We start from the raw sequence: 15,581 nt of genomic DNA on the forward strand, positions 1-15,581 counted from the left end.
AACTTCGTTTTTGTTTTCTTTTCTATCGATTCACAGAGATTCTTTGATTTACAATTTTTATTTATTTTTCTCTTCAAAATACATCTTTTTTTATTTTTTAAGTTTTACGTCCCATGGTTATGTCGGCTAGGTTAAACGAAGAGTGATGATGAGAAATGAATGAAATGCAAAAAGTAGGAGGAAACGAGAGAACTCCGAGAAACCCCACGCGCACGGTGTTTTTCCACCACAAAGCTCACTTGGCAATAGCTGAGAACGAGCCAGAGGTCCCATGCAATAGAGCTGAACGCTCTACCATTGAGGCCTTCAGAATACAGTCATCAAATGATTTGTAAAGAGAAAAGAAAGGTAGAAGATACTGTTATATGTACCATTATCTTCATTTAAGTTTAAATGTTTCTAAAAAAAAAAAAAAAAAAAAAAAGTCGAGAAGGCCGTTCATCTTTATAAAGTCTAGTCATCGTGTAGCTTCTTAGTTAAGCCAGCTAAATATCAAATAATTCCCCAATCGCATTCTGATAGTGACTTAATACCAAGCGCTTTGTGCTCCAATGGCAATCAAAGTTCAGACCAAGCACACCAGAAGCCACCGCAGAGATACCAATTGGCTAGAGAGTAAGCACTGATTCCCTTGAAGACTTTTTATAATATGTACTTACAGACAATGCCGGATTACCTATTACGCACATTTCGTCCTTATCTATGAGCCTTATGGCTCTTATAGACTCGCGGGATTTATTCTAAACGAAAGGTGTAACTAAGCTTAAACTTGCTTTTAAATATATATACTTCCTTACTTCTTGAAAATAAAAATTTTATATCTAGGTAAATATTTTTAATTTAATGAATAAATTTAATTTACACAACATTAAATTAATTAGTGACACCATCATATTATTAATTATAAACCGCACTATTAAAGTAACGATTTTGCTCATCAATATAAATTCAGTGAAACCAAAATTGTATACAGTGGAATTTTTTTACTCATAGATATGCATTATGCTTTGTGCTATATGCCTCTTTTATTTTCACACACAATAACATGTGAATGTCACTAGACTGGAATCACATACGTCAACTGCAATTTGGTTCTTGTTGTCTCTGATGTATAGGTAGCTTTCTAAAAATCTTGTTCCATCATCTATTTTGTTTCACTCGTTTCTACTGTGCCGTAATTTGTGGGGATTAGCAGTAGACGCACTTAAGCTCCTCGCTACGCCGTTTAAAGGGAGACTCATTTCATGATAAAACTTTCTTATTCCCTATGATACGATAGCTAACATGAATGTGTAAATGAAGCATAGAATAAGTTTATCACATCGAAACGAAAAAAGTCTTTCCGGAAACGAACAAAATTAACTGAAAATGTGATTAGGGCCTATTTCAGTAAAATGTCTACTATTAAGACCTCATAAATATTGTCAAATATTGTGTCAAATATTGTCCTCTAAATTTAACTATCGGGGACCATGGTGGCTCAGTGGTAGAGCGTTCAGCTCTGATGCATGGGTCTCATGGTTTGTTCCCAGCTAGCGTCAAGTGGGCTAAGTACAACGATATTGTACATCTATTTTGTAATTTCTTCTATATTTATATATGTTGATTTTGGGCAACGGTGCATAAAAGTACACAATCTCTCGTGTAGAAGAAAAAGAAAAAAGAACATTGCTATGACAACCGAAAAAAAGTATAATTAATGGAGTTCGGAGAATAAAGGTAATAGTGATATAATTTGTCGTGCTTGATTTAATGTGATTGGATCATTTTTGACATTTTTTTAAACTTACACAGACTGTGGACTGAAATGTAACGTAAAAATATATGCATAATATAAATTGATCGTTATATTTTAAATGATGGTTCCTATATACGTTACATTTTAGATGGTGTTATCTCGACCAGAACGTTATGTATGTGGTGAACAAATATGTGTGGGCTTTCTCGGGGTTGCCCCGTTTCCTCCCACTTTCTTCAATCCACCATTTCATTCATAATCATCCCCGTCTCCTTTTGCCTAGCCGGCATAACGTGGTATTTGACATGGAATTGACCCAACATGCCATTCCCTAAAGTCAAAAATAATTTAAGGTGTGGCTGCTGCCCTAGTATATTTCCCTAAGATGAAGTATGGGCCCTCTAGGAGTAATAAAAAGTTTATTAAGGTTTTAAATTCTAGGTGGACCCAAGTTTCATATTTTTCTAGACGGTCCAACTTCATATTTTTCTAAAGAAGCCTAAATATTAAACCTTGCTCTCCCAGAAAAAAAAGTTACGGCGCTGCCCTTCTATGAATGTCATGCACATGTATGTATATTAGTTTATATGCGTTAATTCTAATCCTTTCACTTTATTTCTCTTTCCAGCTGAGCCAGGGTATCAACTCAAGTTAGACTTTAGGGACCAGTTCCACATTGAACCCAGCGAAGGTTGTAAATTTGATTATTTGGAAATCAGAGATGGTGCACATGGTTATTCCGAAGAGTTGGGTAAATATTGTGGGAAGAATTTTCCTCCAATCACCATTTCCTCCGAACGATATCTATGGTTGCGATTCCATACAGACGCCAACCTCGAATACACGGGATTCAAAGCCGTCTATCAGTTCATTCCACGACCAACTTCAAGTAAGTGCTTCACTCTGTTGCTTTTCATATTTTCATTTTTAATTTATTTTTGTCTCGTTCCATTTCTTAATGGTGTTGGGCACATACACTATTTTTGTCGTTTTTAGTGCATTGATGTAGATGGGAAATTATTATTTTCTGTCCTCTTTTAAAATGGACTCAAATTTGAATCAAGTGATTTTACTGATTTCTTCTTTAAGTTTAGCTAAATGTTGCTCGTTTTTACAAAATGACTTTGTATTATTAGACTTCAAACTATGCTATACATCGTATCGGAAGTTTTATAGAACAACTTTTTTCCGTCTGTTAACAGGTATCAGAGCAAAAACACTAAGAGATATCAAGATGCGATGTTTCGCAATCGATTCAGGGTCCCACGAATACGTTCCTCCTCCTCCTTTAACTCTTTCTTCAAATCGGAAGTGGTTCAAATGAGTAATTTTCGGTTTCAGCGTTTGTCGCCATAGAACAAAAATGGTACCAGCTAGCAAGAAGCGTTTCCTTGCACACGATTTAGCGTCACTAGGCAACGTGCCATGACTATCCCGAGCCCTCTACCAAAACCAGAAGTGGTTCGAATTTAATAGTCCTTCCTCTTTCAATATTGATTTCCAAAGAGCAAGAACGGTAAGACATATCGGGATGCGGTGTCTTGTAATTTATTCAGCTTCTCAAGAATAGGTTTCGGCTTCTCCATCAGCTTGTTATTCAAACTGTAAGTGGTTATAATTAACCATTTCCGGTTTCAACATCTATCCTTATAGGACAAAATTGTTATTAGATAGCGACAAGCCGTTTTCCGCAAACGATTCAAGGCGTCAAGATAACATACCATCACAACTCACAAGACTATATCAAAACCGAAAATGATTGAAACTTCCAGTTTTAATACTGATTTCCACAGAACAAAAACAGTAAGATATATAATTTTTTTTAATTTTATTTTTATTTTATTTATTTATTTAATTATTTTGTAATCGACTCAGATTTTCAAGAATATGTTCCAGCTTCTCCATTAACTTCTATTCTAGGGCCACGGTGTCTCAGTGGTAGAGCGTTCCCCTCTGGTGCATGGGGACCCTGATTCGTTCCCAGCTCGCGCTAAGTGAACTTTTGTGGTGGACAAACACCGTGTGCGTGAGTTTTCCCGTTTTCTTCCACTTTCTTAATTCCACAATTTCACTCATTTCTCATCATCATCGTGTCCTTTAGCCTAGCCAGCATAATCGTGAGACGTAAAAATTAAAGATTTATAACTTCTATGCAAACAGGAAGTGGTTAAAATTAAGCATTTCCGATTCCAACATTTATCGCCATAGAACAAAAAAATTGTAATATATAGCGAATAGGTCATTTGTAATCAATTCAGGGTGTCAAAAGAACATATCATCACAACCCGAAATTATTACATCCGGTTTTAATATTGATTTACATAGAGCAGAAAAGTTAAGAGATATCGAGATGCAGTTTCTTGAAATCGATTCAGCTTCCGAAGAGTACGTTTTATCTCCTCCCTTAACCATTTATTCAAGCCGGCAGTTGTTGAAATTAACAATTTCCGATTTTAATTTTTATAGCCATAGAACAAAACAGTAGGACATAATGAGTAATAGTTTTCTGATATATCTAGATTCAGCGTCCAAGGAACAGATTCTATCTTTGATATTATTAATATATTATAATCAGTAATTATAGCTGTACTACTTCAAGTTTGAGAACTGAATTCGTATAGTTTGGAAGTTGTAGTTTTATAGTGTGAAACGAAACATATTTGTTTGTGTGCGAATTCGTAATATTCCCAAGTGTGTGAGTTCCCTATCTGTCTGTTAATTTAATGTTACTTAAATTTTATTATTATTATTATTATTATTATTATTATTATTATTATTATTATTATTATTATTATTATTATTATTATTATTATTATTAAATCCACATAGACCAAAAGAATCAGGAAGGAAGAGACATTTAAATAAATAGATTTTACGAAAAATTCAGTAAAATCGAATCATTAGAATTCCAGTTCACTTAAAAAAAAAAAACAGAAATATAATTTTTTATATAAATTAATGGGCTAAAAACAAACACAACGGGACGTAGGTATTACTTAAAAACAAACACCATTAATGTTTCGAGAGTGTTTCACTAAAAAATCAGAAATAATAATAATAATTTGTAATATGTAGAAACATGATGAAAGCCTTATTCTTCTTTTACGTGTGTTGGTTTCACTAGCGAGTTACTGTCTAACGGTAAGTGTAAAGGTTCGACTCGAATAGATGGCAGCACTTGCCTTTTTTTCTGCATATTTTGCAAGATGTGATAATAATCAAAATAATTCAATCACATTCAAGAGACTAATATTCAGACTTTGTCCAAAGACAAATTAAATACACGATCAAAGAATAATCCAAGTAGTTCATATATAGTCCATGTAGTCCGATGGAATGCATGTGGACTGGTATACCACTAGCAATGCTGTTGAGATTAGTGGGTTAATGCAATGCTCAGGTTGCAAAATACTAATCTGACCGTGGACTACAACGCTAAAACGAAACTAAATTACTTTCAACCAAAGTCCCTCACGTAGTGTACATTAAGAAAATGTTAGTTATCCCATGCAAATAAATAAATTTTCTTACTTTCCTTATCTTTTTATGTATATTTACTCTTTTAAAATTTCTTGCTTATGAAATTCAAATTAAATTCACTATACTGGCTCTCACTATAATCTTAAATAAGTCAAGCAGAACATGATCATTGTAATGCCTTTCTATGAAACAAATAATGTTGGAAGTACTGGTGGAAATAGTCATGTTTTATTTATCCATTGTAAAAGGAACCGACATGATCAAGCTAGGCAAGAGGGGAAACGGTATGGATGGGTCAATTACAACAACATCCGTCAGTACTTCCGAGACCATTTGTTTGGAATGAGTTCTAAAGAAATCTGTCACACACATATTGAACTAACAACGGTTATGTTTTGCGTTAACGTATAAATATTATATGAAAGAGTGAACTGCGATTTTTGTTTAAATTGATTCATTTACTGGCGCCAAGTTATTCCTTCTCTACTGTAACAATAGTTGGTTTGTTATTTTGTATAGTGCTCAAATATCGTGGCTGGATGCAGGCACGTAGCCAGGATTTCGTGAAGGATGAAATACTGTGGTCATCACAAAAGGGGTTCGATCACTGTGAACTATTGTTTTGGAACATATGTTGGTTCGTTTAGCCAGGATTTCCTAACGGGGGGGGGGGGAGTGACATGAAATTGTGAAGGCCCAGGAGCTCGATCAATCTAAACTACTTTACTATCAACATATATTGGTTTGTTAGGACAATAAAATGAACATATGTTTCTTTTCCTTTCGTTTGACCTCAATTATTATAAAAAGTACATACTGAATACTGTCTTGTAAACTATCTTCTAATATAAGTAAAATGAAGAGTTTTTTGTGTGTTTGTCTGTCTGTCTGTCTGTGTGCGGTCTGGAGACCAGACGAGTTGACCGAGAGTTACCAAATTTTGGTCAGGTGTGCCTTGGCCCAACCCCCAGATCAAGTCTAAGCGTTTTTTCAAATTTCGAAACAGTGGGGTCTCAGGGGAACGTTTACCGGAACCAGCTCGGGAACCAGACAAATTGACTGAGAGTTACCAAATTTTAGTCACGAATACCTTGGTCCAGGCTCCAGACCAGAGTTAAACGTTTTCGTCGAAATTCGAACCAGGGGAGTCTCAGGAGGGCGTTTACCGGGACATGTAAAAGTAGTAGAAAATGACCGATATTTATTTACTTATTTATTTAACAATCACCAGATACAGCTCAGAGGCCATTTTACATTGAATATCCAACAACATTAACAATGGAAAGGATTTCGAAAGGTATCGGCCAGGGCCTGTTTAGTAGGTGCCATCCCGGCATTTGCCTGGTAGAACTGAGGGAAACCCTGGAAAATCTCAGTCAGGATGGTAGGCAGCGAGATTCGAAGCCACGACCTCCCGAATGCGAAGCCAACGCTCTACCACTTGAGCTATTAGTGTCGAATCAGAGGCGGAGCCAAGGGTGTACCTGGGGGAAGCCAGGCCCCCTTGCTCAAAATCTTGGCCCCCCTAGCGGCCCCCCCACACAGAGTGATACTGCTATAGGTCGACAAACGGTGAGTTAATAGTGGCCGCAAGTTAAACTTCTACCGAAACATATCTCGACAACAAAGTCACCAACTGCAGAATATCGTATGTTGTAATAGTCTGCGTTCCGAGCAAAAATCTTCAGGCTCCTTTTTTGTTTGTAGTACAGCACGATCTAATTTATCTGAATCTGTAAGGTGCATGCATTAACCTCAGCATCTGAACGTTCCTTTTAACCTCTGTCCCTTATCTGGTTGTCGTCTTTGTTTTCGACAAAGAAAAAAAAAAGCAAAATCAGTCTGCATTCTGATTTGCTTCAATGTTGAAAGTCATACTAAAATAAGAGATGCTTACTTACAAATAGCATGCACTGCAGTAAAACTTTACTCGTGTTGGATGAAAGAAGTCTTCGTACACTAAGTAATTAATTTCCATCGATTAGGGCAACATAGAACAAATGCATAGCATCCATTAAATAATTTGGTATTATTATTATTATCATCAAATAATATCGAGAGGTCTTGTTTAATATACAGTAAAAGAAGAGAGCAGAAGTTCTTATTATTTCTGCCGTTCTCTCTGCTGTTCGTATCCCAATAGTTCGAGAAAATTAAGAAACTGAATATTACCAACACTTACTATTTGCTACTGGTACTGGTTCTCCTTCTCGTCTACCTTCTTGTCATGTCTCTAGTACGTCTAATTTCCTAACGCTCTTGGCCGTGGCAACTAAGTAGAAACCTTCTGCTGCGATGTTAATAAGCGATACTAGCGATCTCCAAGGAAAACGGAGTCAGCGCTTGGTGGACCTATTCTACAAACTAAAGCCTGGGGAAATGAGGCTAACAAAAATCAGTGATTCTTTATAAATACATCTTTCAGAAGTATTTTCTTTTAAACTATTTTAACTGTAGTTTAATCCCAAAACTGCTAGTACTAGAGAAATTCCGAAATTTATCACAGAGCCAGTGCTACAATCTACTGATTACTAACCATCAGGTAAGATACCGAGATGACACAACTTGGTCGCGGCAGTAATGCTGTTTTGTGTAAAAATGTAATTACTCCCATGGCCAGGTTGTATCATCCTGTTATCTGATGTTTGTGGGACTGGTCTACAGATATCCCATTCAGTTAGTTCAGTCAGTGAATACCAATTTTTATCACAGATTTATATTAATTCTGCGTCAAAATATGCATTTCTGAGAAAATTAAGCATTAAGCATTTCTGAGAAAATTACATTGTAGGAATTATGCAGAACAGTAAATCAGTGGTGACGGATTTTCAACAGGATATACTAATTAATGCCCCTCCTTCAAATCTAATCTCAAAGCTTACAATATTAATTTAGCATCGACTACAGGATAGTAGCGTTATTTCAACTACATTTGAATCTATTTTAAGGTTTTGAAACATCCGAGACTCAGAGGATAGAAATAAGGGAAATTAGTCAATAGGGCCACCGAGGAAGAATCTTGGTAATCTCCTCAGTTGAAATATTTATCCATGAGGGATCAATCACACCATCTTCCGAATCTTAAGCTGATATTCTACCGCTGAGCTTTGGCCATTCGATGTGGGTGTGAAGTGTTTGTGTATTTGAATTCACGTCACATTCTAAAAAGTAGTGAAGGTAAACAAACGAAAGGAAGAAATGGATCACGTATACTTCTTTTGCTGTAAGGAGTCCCGATTTAAATGTCTGTTCTAACACTGTTTGATATTAGGGAAAGAAAAACATATTTCCTCTTTTTGCTTCAAAGGGTGCTCACTTCATCATTTTAATAACGTAAAGGCACATTCATTACTTTGTTTTAGAGCTCAAGGGTAAAAGTAACCAAAAGTAATTGAACTACGGCCAGATCAAAACAAGATCCTGGAACCGGGGCAGTTGCCCGGGCGCCAGCAACTAATATGTGTGTTTATTGGTGTGGATGTAGATGAAAGGGGTACTAATCGCAAAATTTACCCTGGGCACCAAATGTCTAGTTTCGTCACTGATCAGGCTACCATTTTTTAGAGCATGAAATTTTGACATTTTTCTGAAATATTAAGAATGCATGATAATTATTGGCAGTTTACTTTAGAGTGAAACTTAAGCTTCAAGAGCAAGGCTTATAATTTAAAGTGGGGTGGAACGGCAAATCACTGTTCTGTTAGAGTTCAGTTCCTGTTTCTGTGCGACGTTTGTCTCGTAAGCACTTTTGTCCTTGTACATCACATTTTACTTTATTATTATTATTATTAATAATACAGTTTATCTACCAAACAACTATTTATATTATTATGCGGTATTAAACCAAATCTGGAACTTGTGATATTTATTTACTTCTATCATTCCATCCGGAAAATAAATGTCATCTATACGAGATGGAATGTTTTCGGGTAAAATTTAATATTACTGCTGCCATGCTGTAACTTTGAGCTTCGCCCTATTTCAAGTAGATGCAGACATGTCGGAAGGTTTGATTCTTGTAGATTCACTAGTTCGAACGCTGTCGAAAATGTGGTCTGGAGAATATGACTCTCAACGAACAACATTCGAACGAATTTATCAAGAATATTTGTGGATATGCATAGAAAATGGTCCTGAAATTCCAGAGCTGGAAACAGATAGGCTATAGGGGTTCCTCGTGGAAACGAATTAGACATTCCCTATCGAAATATCACAAATTCATTTTGGATTAATCTCTTCCTTCATTGGAGGCAGAAAACGAATTTTCTAAAGATAATATAGATACATTTTTCTGCCTACTATCGATAAGGCAATCGCTGAAACGGGAAAAACACTTTGGATCATGTAGCAAAATCATTAGATCAATCACCACTCTACATCCAAGAGGTGAAAACTTTCTAAATTACAGCACCGTGGAGCATATGGCCCAGTATTATGGAAGTGATGTAGAAATATTTAAATGTAAACTCAAAATCCTCCCAAACACAATTAAGTTGTATGAAGACGAGAGAAAACCAAAGTTAATTCCTTGGTGAATTTCGTTGATCTTTGCGTCTACAAAAACGCATTCCTAGAAACCAACAAGTTAGATATAATCTCTGCGACTATATCAGTTTCTAGTGCTACATGTGAAAGACCATTCTCATGTTTGAAAAGATTAAAGATATATAGGCAATTCAATGACTGATGATAGATTGAAAAACTTAGGGTTACTTTATATTTAAGAAAACTGCTAAATCGTTAGATCTTGAAGAAGTTGTTGATAAGTTTGCTGCTGCCCACAAGAATAGAAAGATCCTCTTTTAAGTAGAGGCATGAACCTCTAAGTTATTTTCTTGACCTGTAAAAGTGTATTTCTCTGCTTCCACTTAAATCTACCAGTCACACATATTTTAAATGCAGCGATTAAATAACTACTTACTTATGTTAGAAATCAATTGTATTAATGTATCCTAGTTGTTTGAAGTAGTAAATTCATACATTTTCATCGTAAAAGAGTAAAATCGTTAACAACAAAGATGGAAACATTCACCTTGAAAACACACACATATTATATATATATATATATATATATATATATATGAAAAAATTCATTCATTGGAGATGGCCCCCTCAAAATTTTCTTGGGCCCTTCATTGGCGCCCCTGAGAAAAATTCTAGTTACGCTACTGTGTCGAATTCATATTTTCGCGGTCGCTGAAATCAATGGTGAAACTGCAGTCGCATTAACTTCCAAATTCACGCTATTCGGCTCCGGGCCGATGTCACCGGAGGGGGGGGGGGGTTGGGATACCAAGACATATAAGAGTAATCCAAAATAACCGATATTAGTGTCAAATCCATAGTTTTCGCGTCGCTGCAATCAATTGTGACACTTCCATTAGCGATGATTTGCAAGTATGCGGGCCGGGAGTCAGCGGGGGTGGATACCGAGACATATAAAAAATAGCCCAAAATGACCGATATTAGTATCAAATCCATAGTTTTCGTGGTCGCTGAGATCAATGGTGATACTCCCACAGGCGTTGACTTCCAAATACAGCCCCTGTGCCAAGCATGTGTATATTCAACTAATTTTACAATATAAGCGTTCCTTTCTCTGTTGAATCAAATGCTAACAGAACTTTCTTTCAACATATTTTTTTTTTATTGTTTCGTCAACTACTGTCGGTTCCAAATGACAGGTTAAAGGAGCAACAGAAAATTGTCCTTGAAATAACATGTTTGATACTGCAAGGATATGATGACGAAAAATTATGATTAAAAATGTCCACGCTGCTACACAATGGCACTTATGCTTTCGAAAGCTTGAAATCTCCCTGACTAGTAGCAGGAATTCTGAGAATTCCATAACTTTTCTTGAAATTTCAAATTCCCTGACTCTTCCAGAATACCTCGCCTACCTCGCCACCATATTGCAAGTAATACAAATCTCCTCATAAGAAAGAGTAAGCAAAAGCTTCCTGTAGTTTCCTTCTTAATTTTTAATGCTGATCCTTCTTTTTCTCATTTCATTTTATTTTATCCTTCAGAAGGGGGGGGGGGGTCCGGGCGTGGTGAATGCATTCAAAACATATATATTTGAAGTACAAATAAATTATTGAGTAGAGTGGTAGTTAGCGTCCTTCAATCGTGAGGTTCCCTATTCGAATTCGTAAGTTGCACATCCTTACTAAAGATTTTTCAATGCTTTTGCTCAGTTCTATTCTAGACAAATGCCGGTACCGGTATCTTTAAATATGGTTTCTGGTCGACTTTTTTCCATTTCCATTCTTGCTGTTGTTGTTTGTTGGTAGTTCCAGTGTAAATAACCTTCGAAGATTGTATCTGGAAGTTTATTTAATAAATAATAAATTTCATCTCTCATTTATGAGAATATTCGAACCTCAATAGCATAGAAGAGCTGTAACTTTCTATCGTGTCTTTATTTTACTTAACATGGATTCATAAGCATTTCTTTAAGAAAATAATTTAGGCGTATCAAGAAAGCATATTGTAGCCTATACGTATGCAGGTATTCATGATCTCTATGTAGTGTTGTAAAAGTCAAATCATGCTTAACATGGTCATATTAATTTCAATATTATTGGTTACAATATTGTTTTACGTATATGAAATACGCATTGCAAAGTATTTAAAGCACGCAGGCAATACTTAAGAGATGTATAATAATATTTCAATGAAAATGTTTTCCTTTGGAGGAGAAAGACATATGGAACGCTGTCCCCAAGTGGCAGCCTTATTTGTAGGAAGGCTTCCGCCCTTTATGACCTTCTTATCAATATAGCGAAGAACTGAGAAGATTAATTGATTAGAATATAAACATGTTCAAGAACTGCTGGAAGATAGTGCGTTCTAGAACATAGTAAAATTGTAGATAAATAGGAGTTTGTAAACAATACGGTGGACGACATCCAATAAAACATTAAACACACTGCAAAAATAAATAAATAAATAAATCAGTGCGTGAATATGACTTGAACACTTTTTATAAACGATTTTTTTGTACATTGTTTAACATGTTCAAGAATATTCAGAAGTGCACTGCCAGTGAACAAAAAAAAAAAAATGTCTTGAATGCCTCCTAACAGTGGCTAATAGGAACTACCATAAGAATATTTCAAAATGTATTTGAAATTCTGATGCGTCGAATGAATATACGGGCATAGAAGTGAGTTTCAAACATTTAGGTAATTTTACACATTGCCATTTACACATTTATAAGTGGTATCTGCCTATATACTTATTATATACATCAGGAATGCAAATACATTTTCAACTCTCTTAATTAAGGCAGTTACACTAACTACTATTAAGATGCATTCTAGACATTTTTTTGTTCACTGATGGAACAATTGAGAACATTTTTGAATATATTTTAACAGTAACAAAAAGTCGTCTCTAAACAATGTCGAAGCAGTCAGATAACGACAGGACACGAAATTAATTTCCCTCATTTAGCAGAAAATAAGACAGTATGACATATCTCTCAGCCTTCTTGATTCCGTCATTTTATTCTGTGGTACGCTCAAACACTAGCACTAATAACAAAACCAATTTCAGATAGAGACATTTTAAACATGTCTTGACAACTTCGGTTTTGCAAAATTAACAGATCTTATAAATAAATTTAAACAACTACAGCATATTTTAAATATGGACTGGTCACAGTGTACTGATCCTTTTTTCTTTATATATATATATATATATATATATATATATATATATATATATATATATATATATATATATATATATATATACAGGGCGTTTCAAAGCTACACCGACATTTGGGAGGTGATTTCTGACACCAAGATAAGACAAAAAGTATAGACCAACCAAATGCTTCTCTTCGCAGTTACAGGTTGCCGAAAACATGAAAAAAATAAACTTTAAAGGTCCATAGCTCCAAAACTATGGGACCTATCGTAGTCGGGTCAAGACTTCACTTAGGAACTACTATGTACCGTATCCAAATATACAAGTTTCAGAATCCTGCAGTACTTTCGCAACAATTTTTATAGAGGTAATTGGTGAGTACTTCAAATTATATGACCATAGCCAAACTCCCTCTATAAAAAATATATCGAAAGTACCTTAGGATTCTGGAACATGTATTTTTGGACAGTGCACATATTAGTCCTAAGTGGTCTTGACCCGACTTCGGTAGGTGTCATATTTTTGGAGCTATGGACTTTTAAAGTTTATTTTTTCCATGTTTTCGGCAGCCTATAACTCCGAAAGGAAGCATTTGTGTACCCAGGTTGGTCTATACTTTTTGTCTTATCTTTGTGTCAGGAATGACCTCCCAAAACGTTGTCGGCGTTGTTTTGAAACACCATATATATATATATATATATATATATATATATATATATATATATATATATATATATATATATACAGCATATACGATATATTTAATAAACTATGCCCAGAGAAGAATGAGCAGGCAAATAGCATGTCATTGAAAATGAATAATGATTACAGGCAAACAAAAACATCGATAGTGTAGTCCATAGTTTTGCGGATGATTTACTCGAACACAGCACTGTCATATCAGATTTGGCTTTGGGGAGGCAAAACCTTACACGTCAGTAAATTTTCAGGTGTTTCAATGGCATATTATTATCTTATGGATTAAAATTTGTACGTACAAATGTCAAACTCAGGGAAGGGTGTAATTGCCGTCCTGAAGCTCCCAATTACGCTCCTATTCGAACACTGCTAATACTTGCGTATTGCATTCTCTTACCTCATCTTGTACCCTCTTTTCTTCTAGTATTTCTCTCTGCCATTACTCTGATTATAAAATCGTGCTCCTATGTCATACTCAACCAGTTGGGAATAACTATGTTAGTACCTATAGTAAACAATACCTTTCAGTCAAAGTTTCATTTTCCAATAATATTCTCCGTACATCTTTTTCTTTAAAAAAAGAAAGGAAACAGAACTATCACTTTACCTAACATTACTTTTGTTACTAACTTGAAGCTATCTAGATAATACTCACTCTAGATCAGAGGTATCATTGCACAATTTAGATAATCAGAAGATCAACTACTCCCCCTAGGTTGGTATATATATATATATATATATATATATATATATATATATATATATATATATATATATATATATATATATATATATATATATATACATCTCGACAAATTACGGGCGCCAGATCGAAGTTTTGAAAATACAACTGTGGTGTCTTGCTACTTTGCAGTCCAAATATGTAGAGCGGGAGATAGCACGAAACTTCTCACGTCATATGTATATAACTTTTCGTCCATCCAATAGTAAGCGGACAAACGAAAATCAGAAAAATTACTTGTCTTGCTCGTTACACAGAAGTCTTTAACCAATCACGTGGTGACCTTTGACCCCAATTCGGCAAAAATTTGTCATGAGCTGTATAACCAGATTCCTGACATTGGATGCGAGAATTGTTGCTGATCATTAGAGTAACGAATAAGCCAAAATCATTGGAAGCATCTGTGAGTAAGAAACGCCTCTTCTTCCATCAAATTTAGATTACTAAGTACATAGACAAATGTTTCAGCGTATCTGTAGTGATGAAATACCCTCAATAAGACAAAGAAATTGGAAACTTCTGAAATAAGACAAGGGTCGAAATTGCCTAGGACTACATGTCCGAACATACCATATATAATAATAATTTTAAAAATCATACAACGAAAGTGTTAAGCAAAACTGTAGAGAAAATAAAGGAGAATATTTCAGGAACCCATTTGGAACTGATTTATTCCGGAAATTGATGTAAGTATAGAAGAATAAATGAAAAATATCCTGCATTTAAAGTAATTGAGTTACTATATATCGTTTGGAATTTGTTGTATAATCGTGCCTCAGCTGCTTCTATATTCTCGAATGTCTCCGGGCACGCACATATACGATAGATGTTCAAATTGTCATTATTAACATCATCACACTTATTTTGCTCACACATCTGACACACGAATTTCTACAGATCATTTTTGACTTCTTCAGAAATAGATGACTAATTCCATAAAGACGCAAATACTTCTCGAATGTTACTGTCCTCTAGTAGTAGTTCAACAGGGAGTAATCTACACACCCCCAACACCCCCCTAACACCCCTCCAAATTTCTTTACACACACCCCTGGATGGAAAACGAATACTCCCCCAAATCCAATTGTATCAATCAGTATCATATAGGTTATTTATTACATCAAGTTAAAAAAGGTTTAGCGTTTTGGAAAGAAGGCAATATTCTTATTTATTTATTTCACTTCAAAATATGAAGCGACCTCGTTCTCATGTACGGCTTCGAGAACCACACGACCTCATTGTTTCGGGCGGGGGCGCTGATAC

At 35.2% G+C, this 15,581-nt stretch overlaps 1 protein-coding gene across 1 annotated transcript in view; it reads left to right on the plus strand.

Annotated features, from left to right (window-relative positions):
• LOC145674418 (uncharacterized) overlaps positions 1-15,581 on the plus strand; it is a gene marked incomplete in the record, with an annotated part of 974,191 nt that overhangs the window by 860,663 nt on the left and 97,947 nt on the right. Inside the window, 1 exon segment of the mRNA XM_081744455.1 lies at positions 2,367-2,627. Coding sequence (XP_081600581.1) covers positions 2,367-2,627 — 261 coding nt within the window.

The sequence above is a fragment of the Thermobia domestica genome, chromosome 2 (assembly GCF_964235325.1).
Source record: "Thermobia domestica chromosome 2, izTheDome1.hap1.1, whole genome shotgun sequence".
In the NCBI taxonomy this organism is placed as follows: domain Eukaryota; kingdom Metazoa; phylum Arthropoda; class Insecta; order Zygentoma; family Lepismatidae; genus Thermobia; species Thermobia domestica.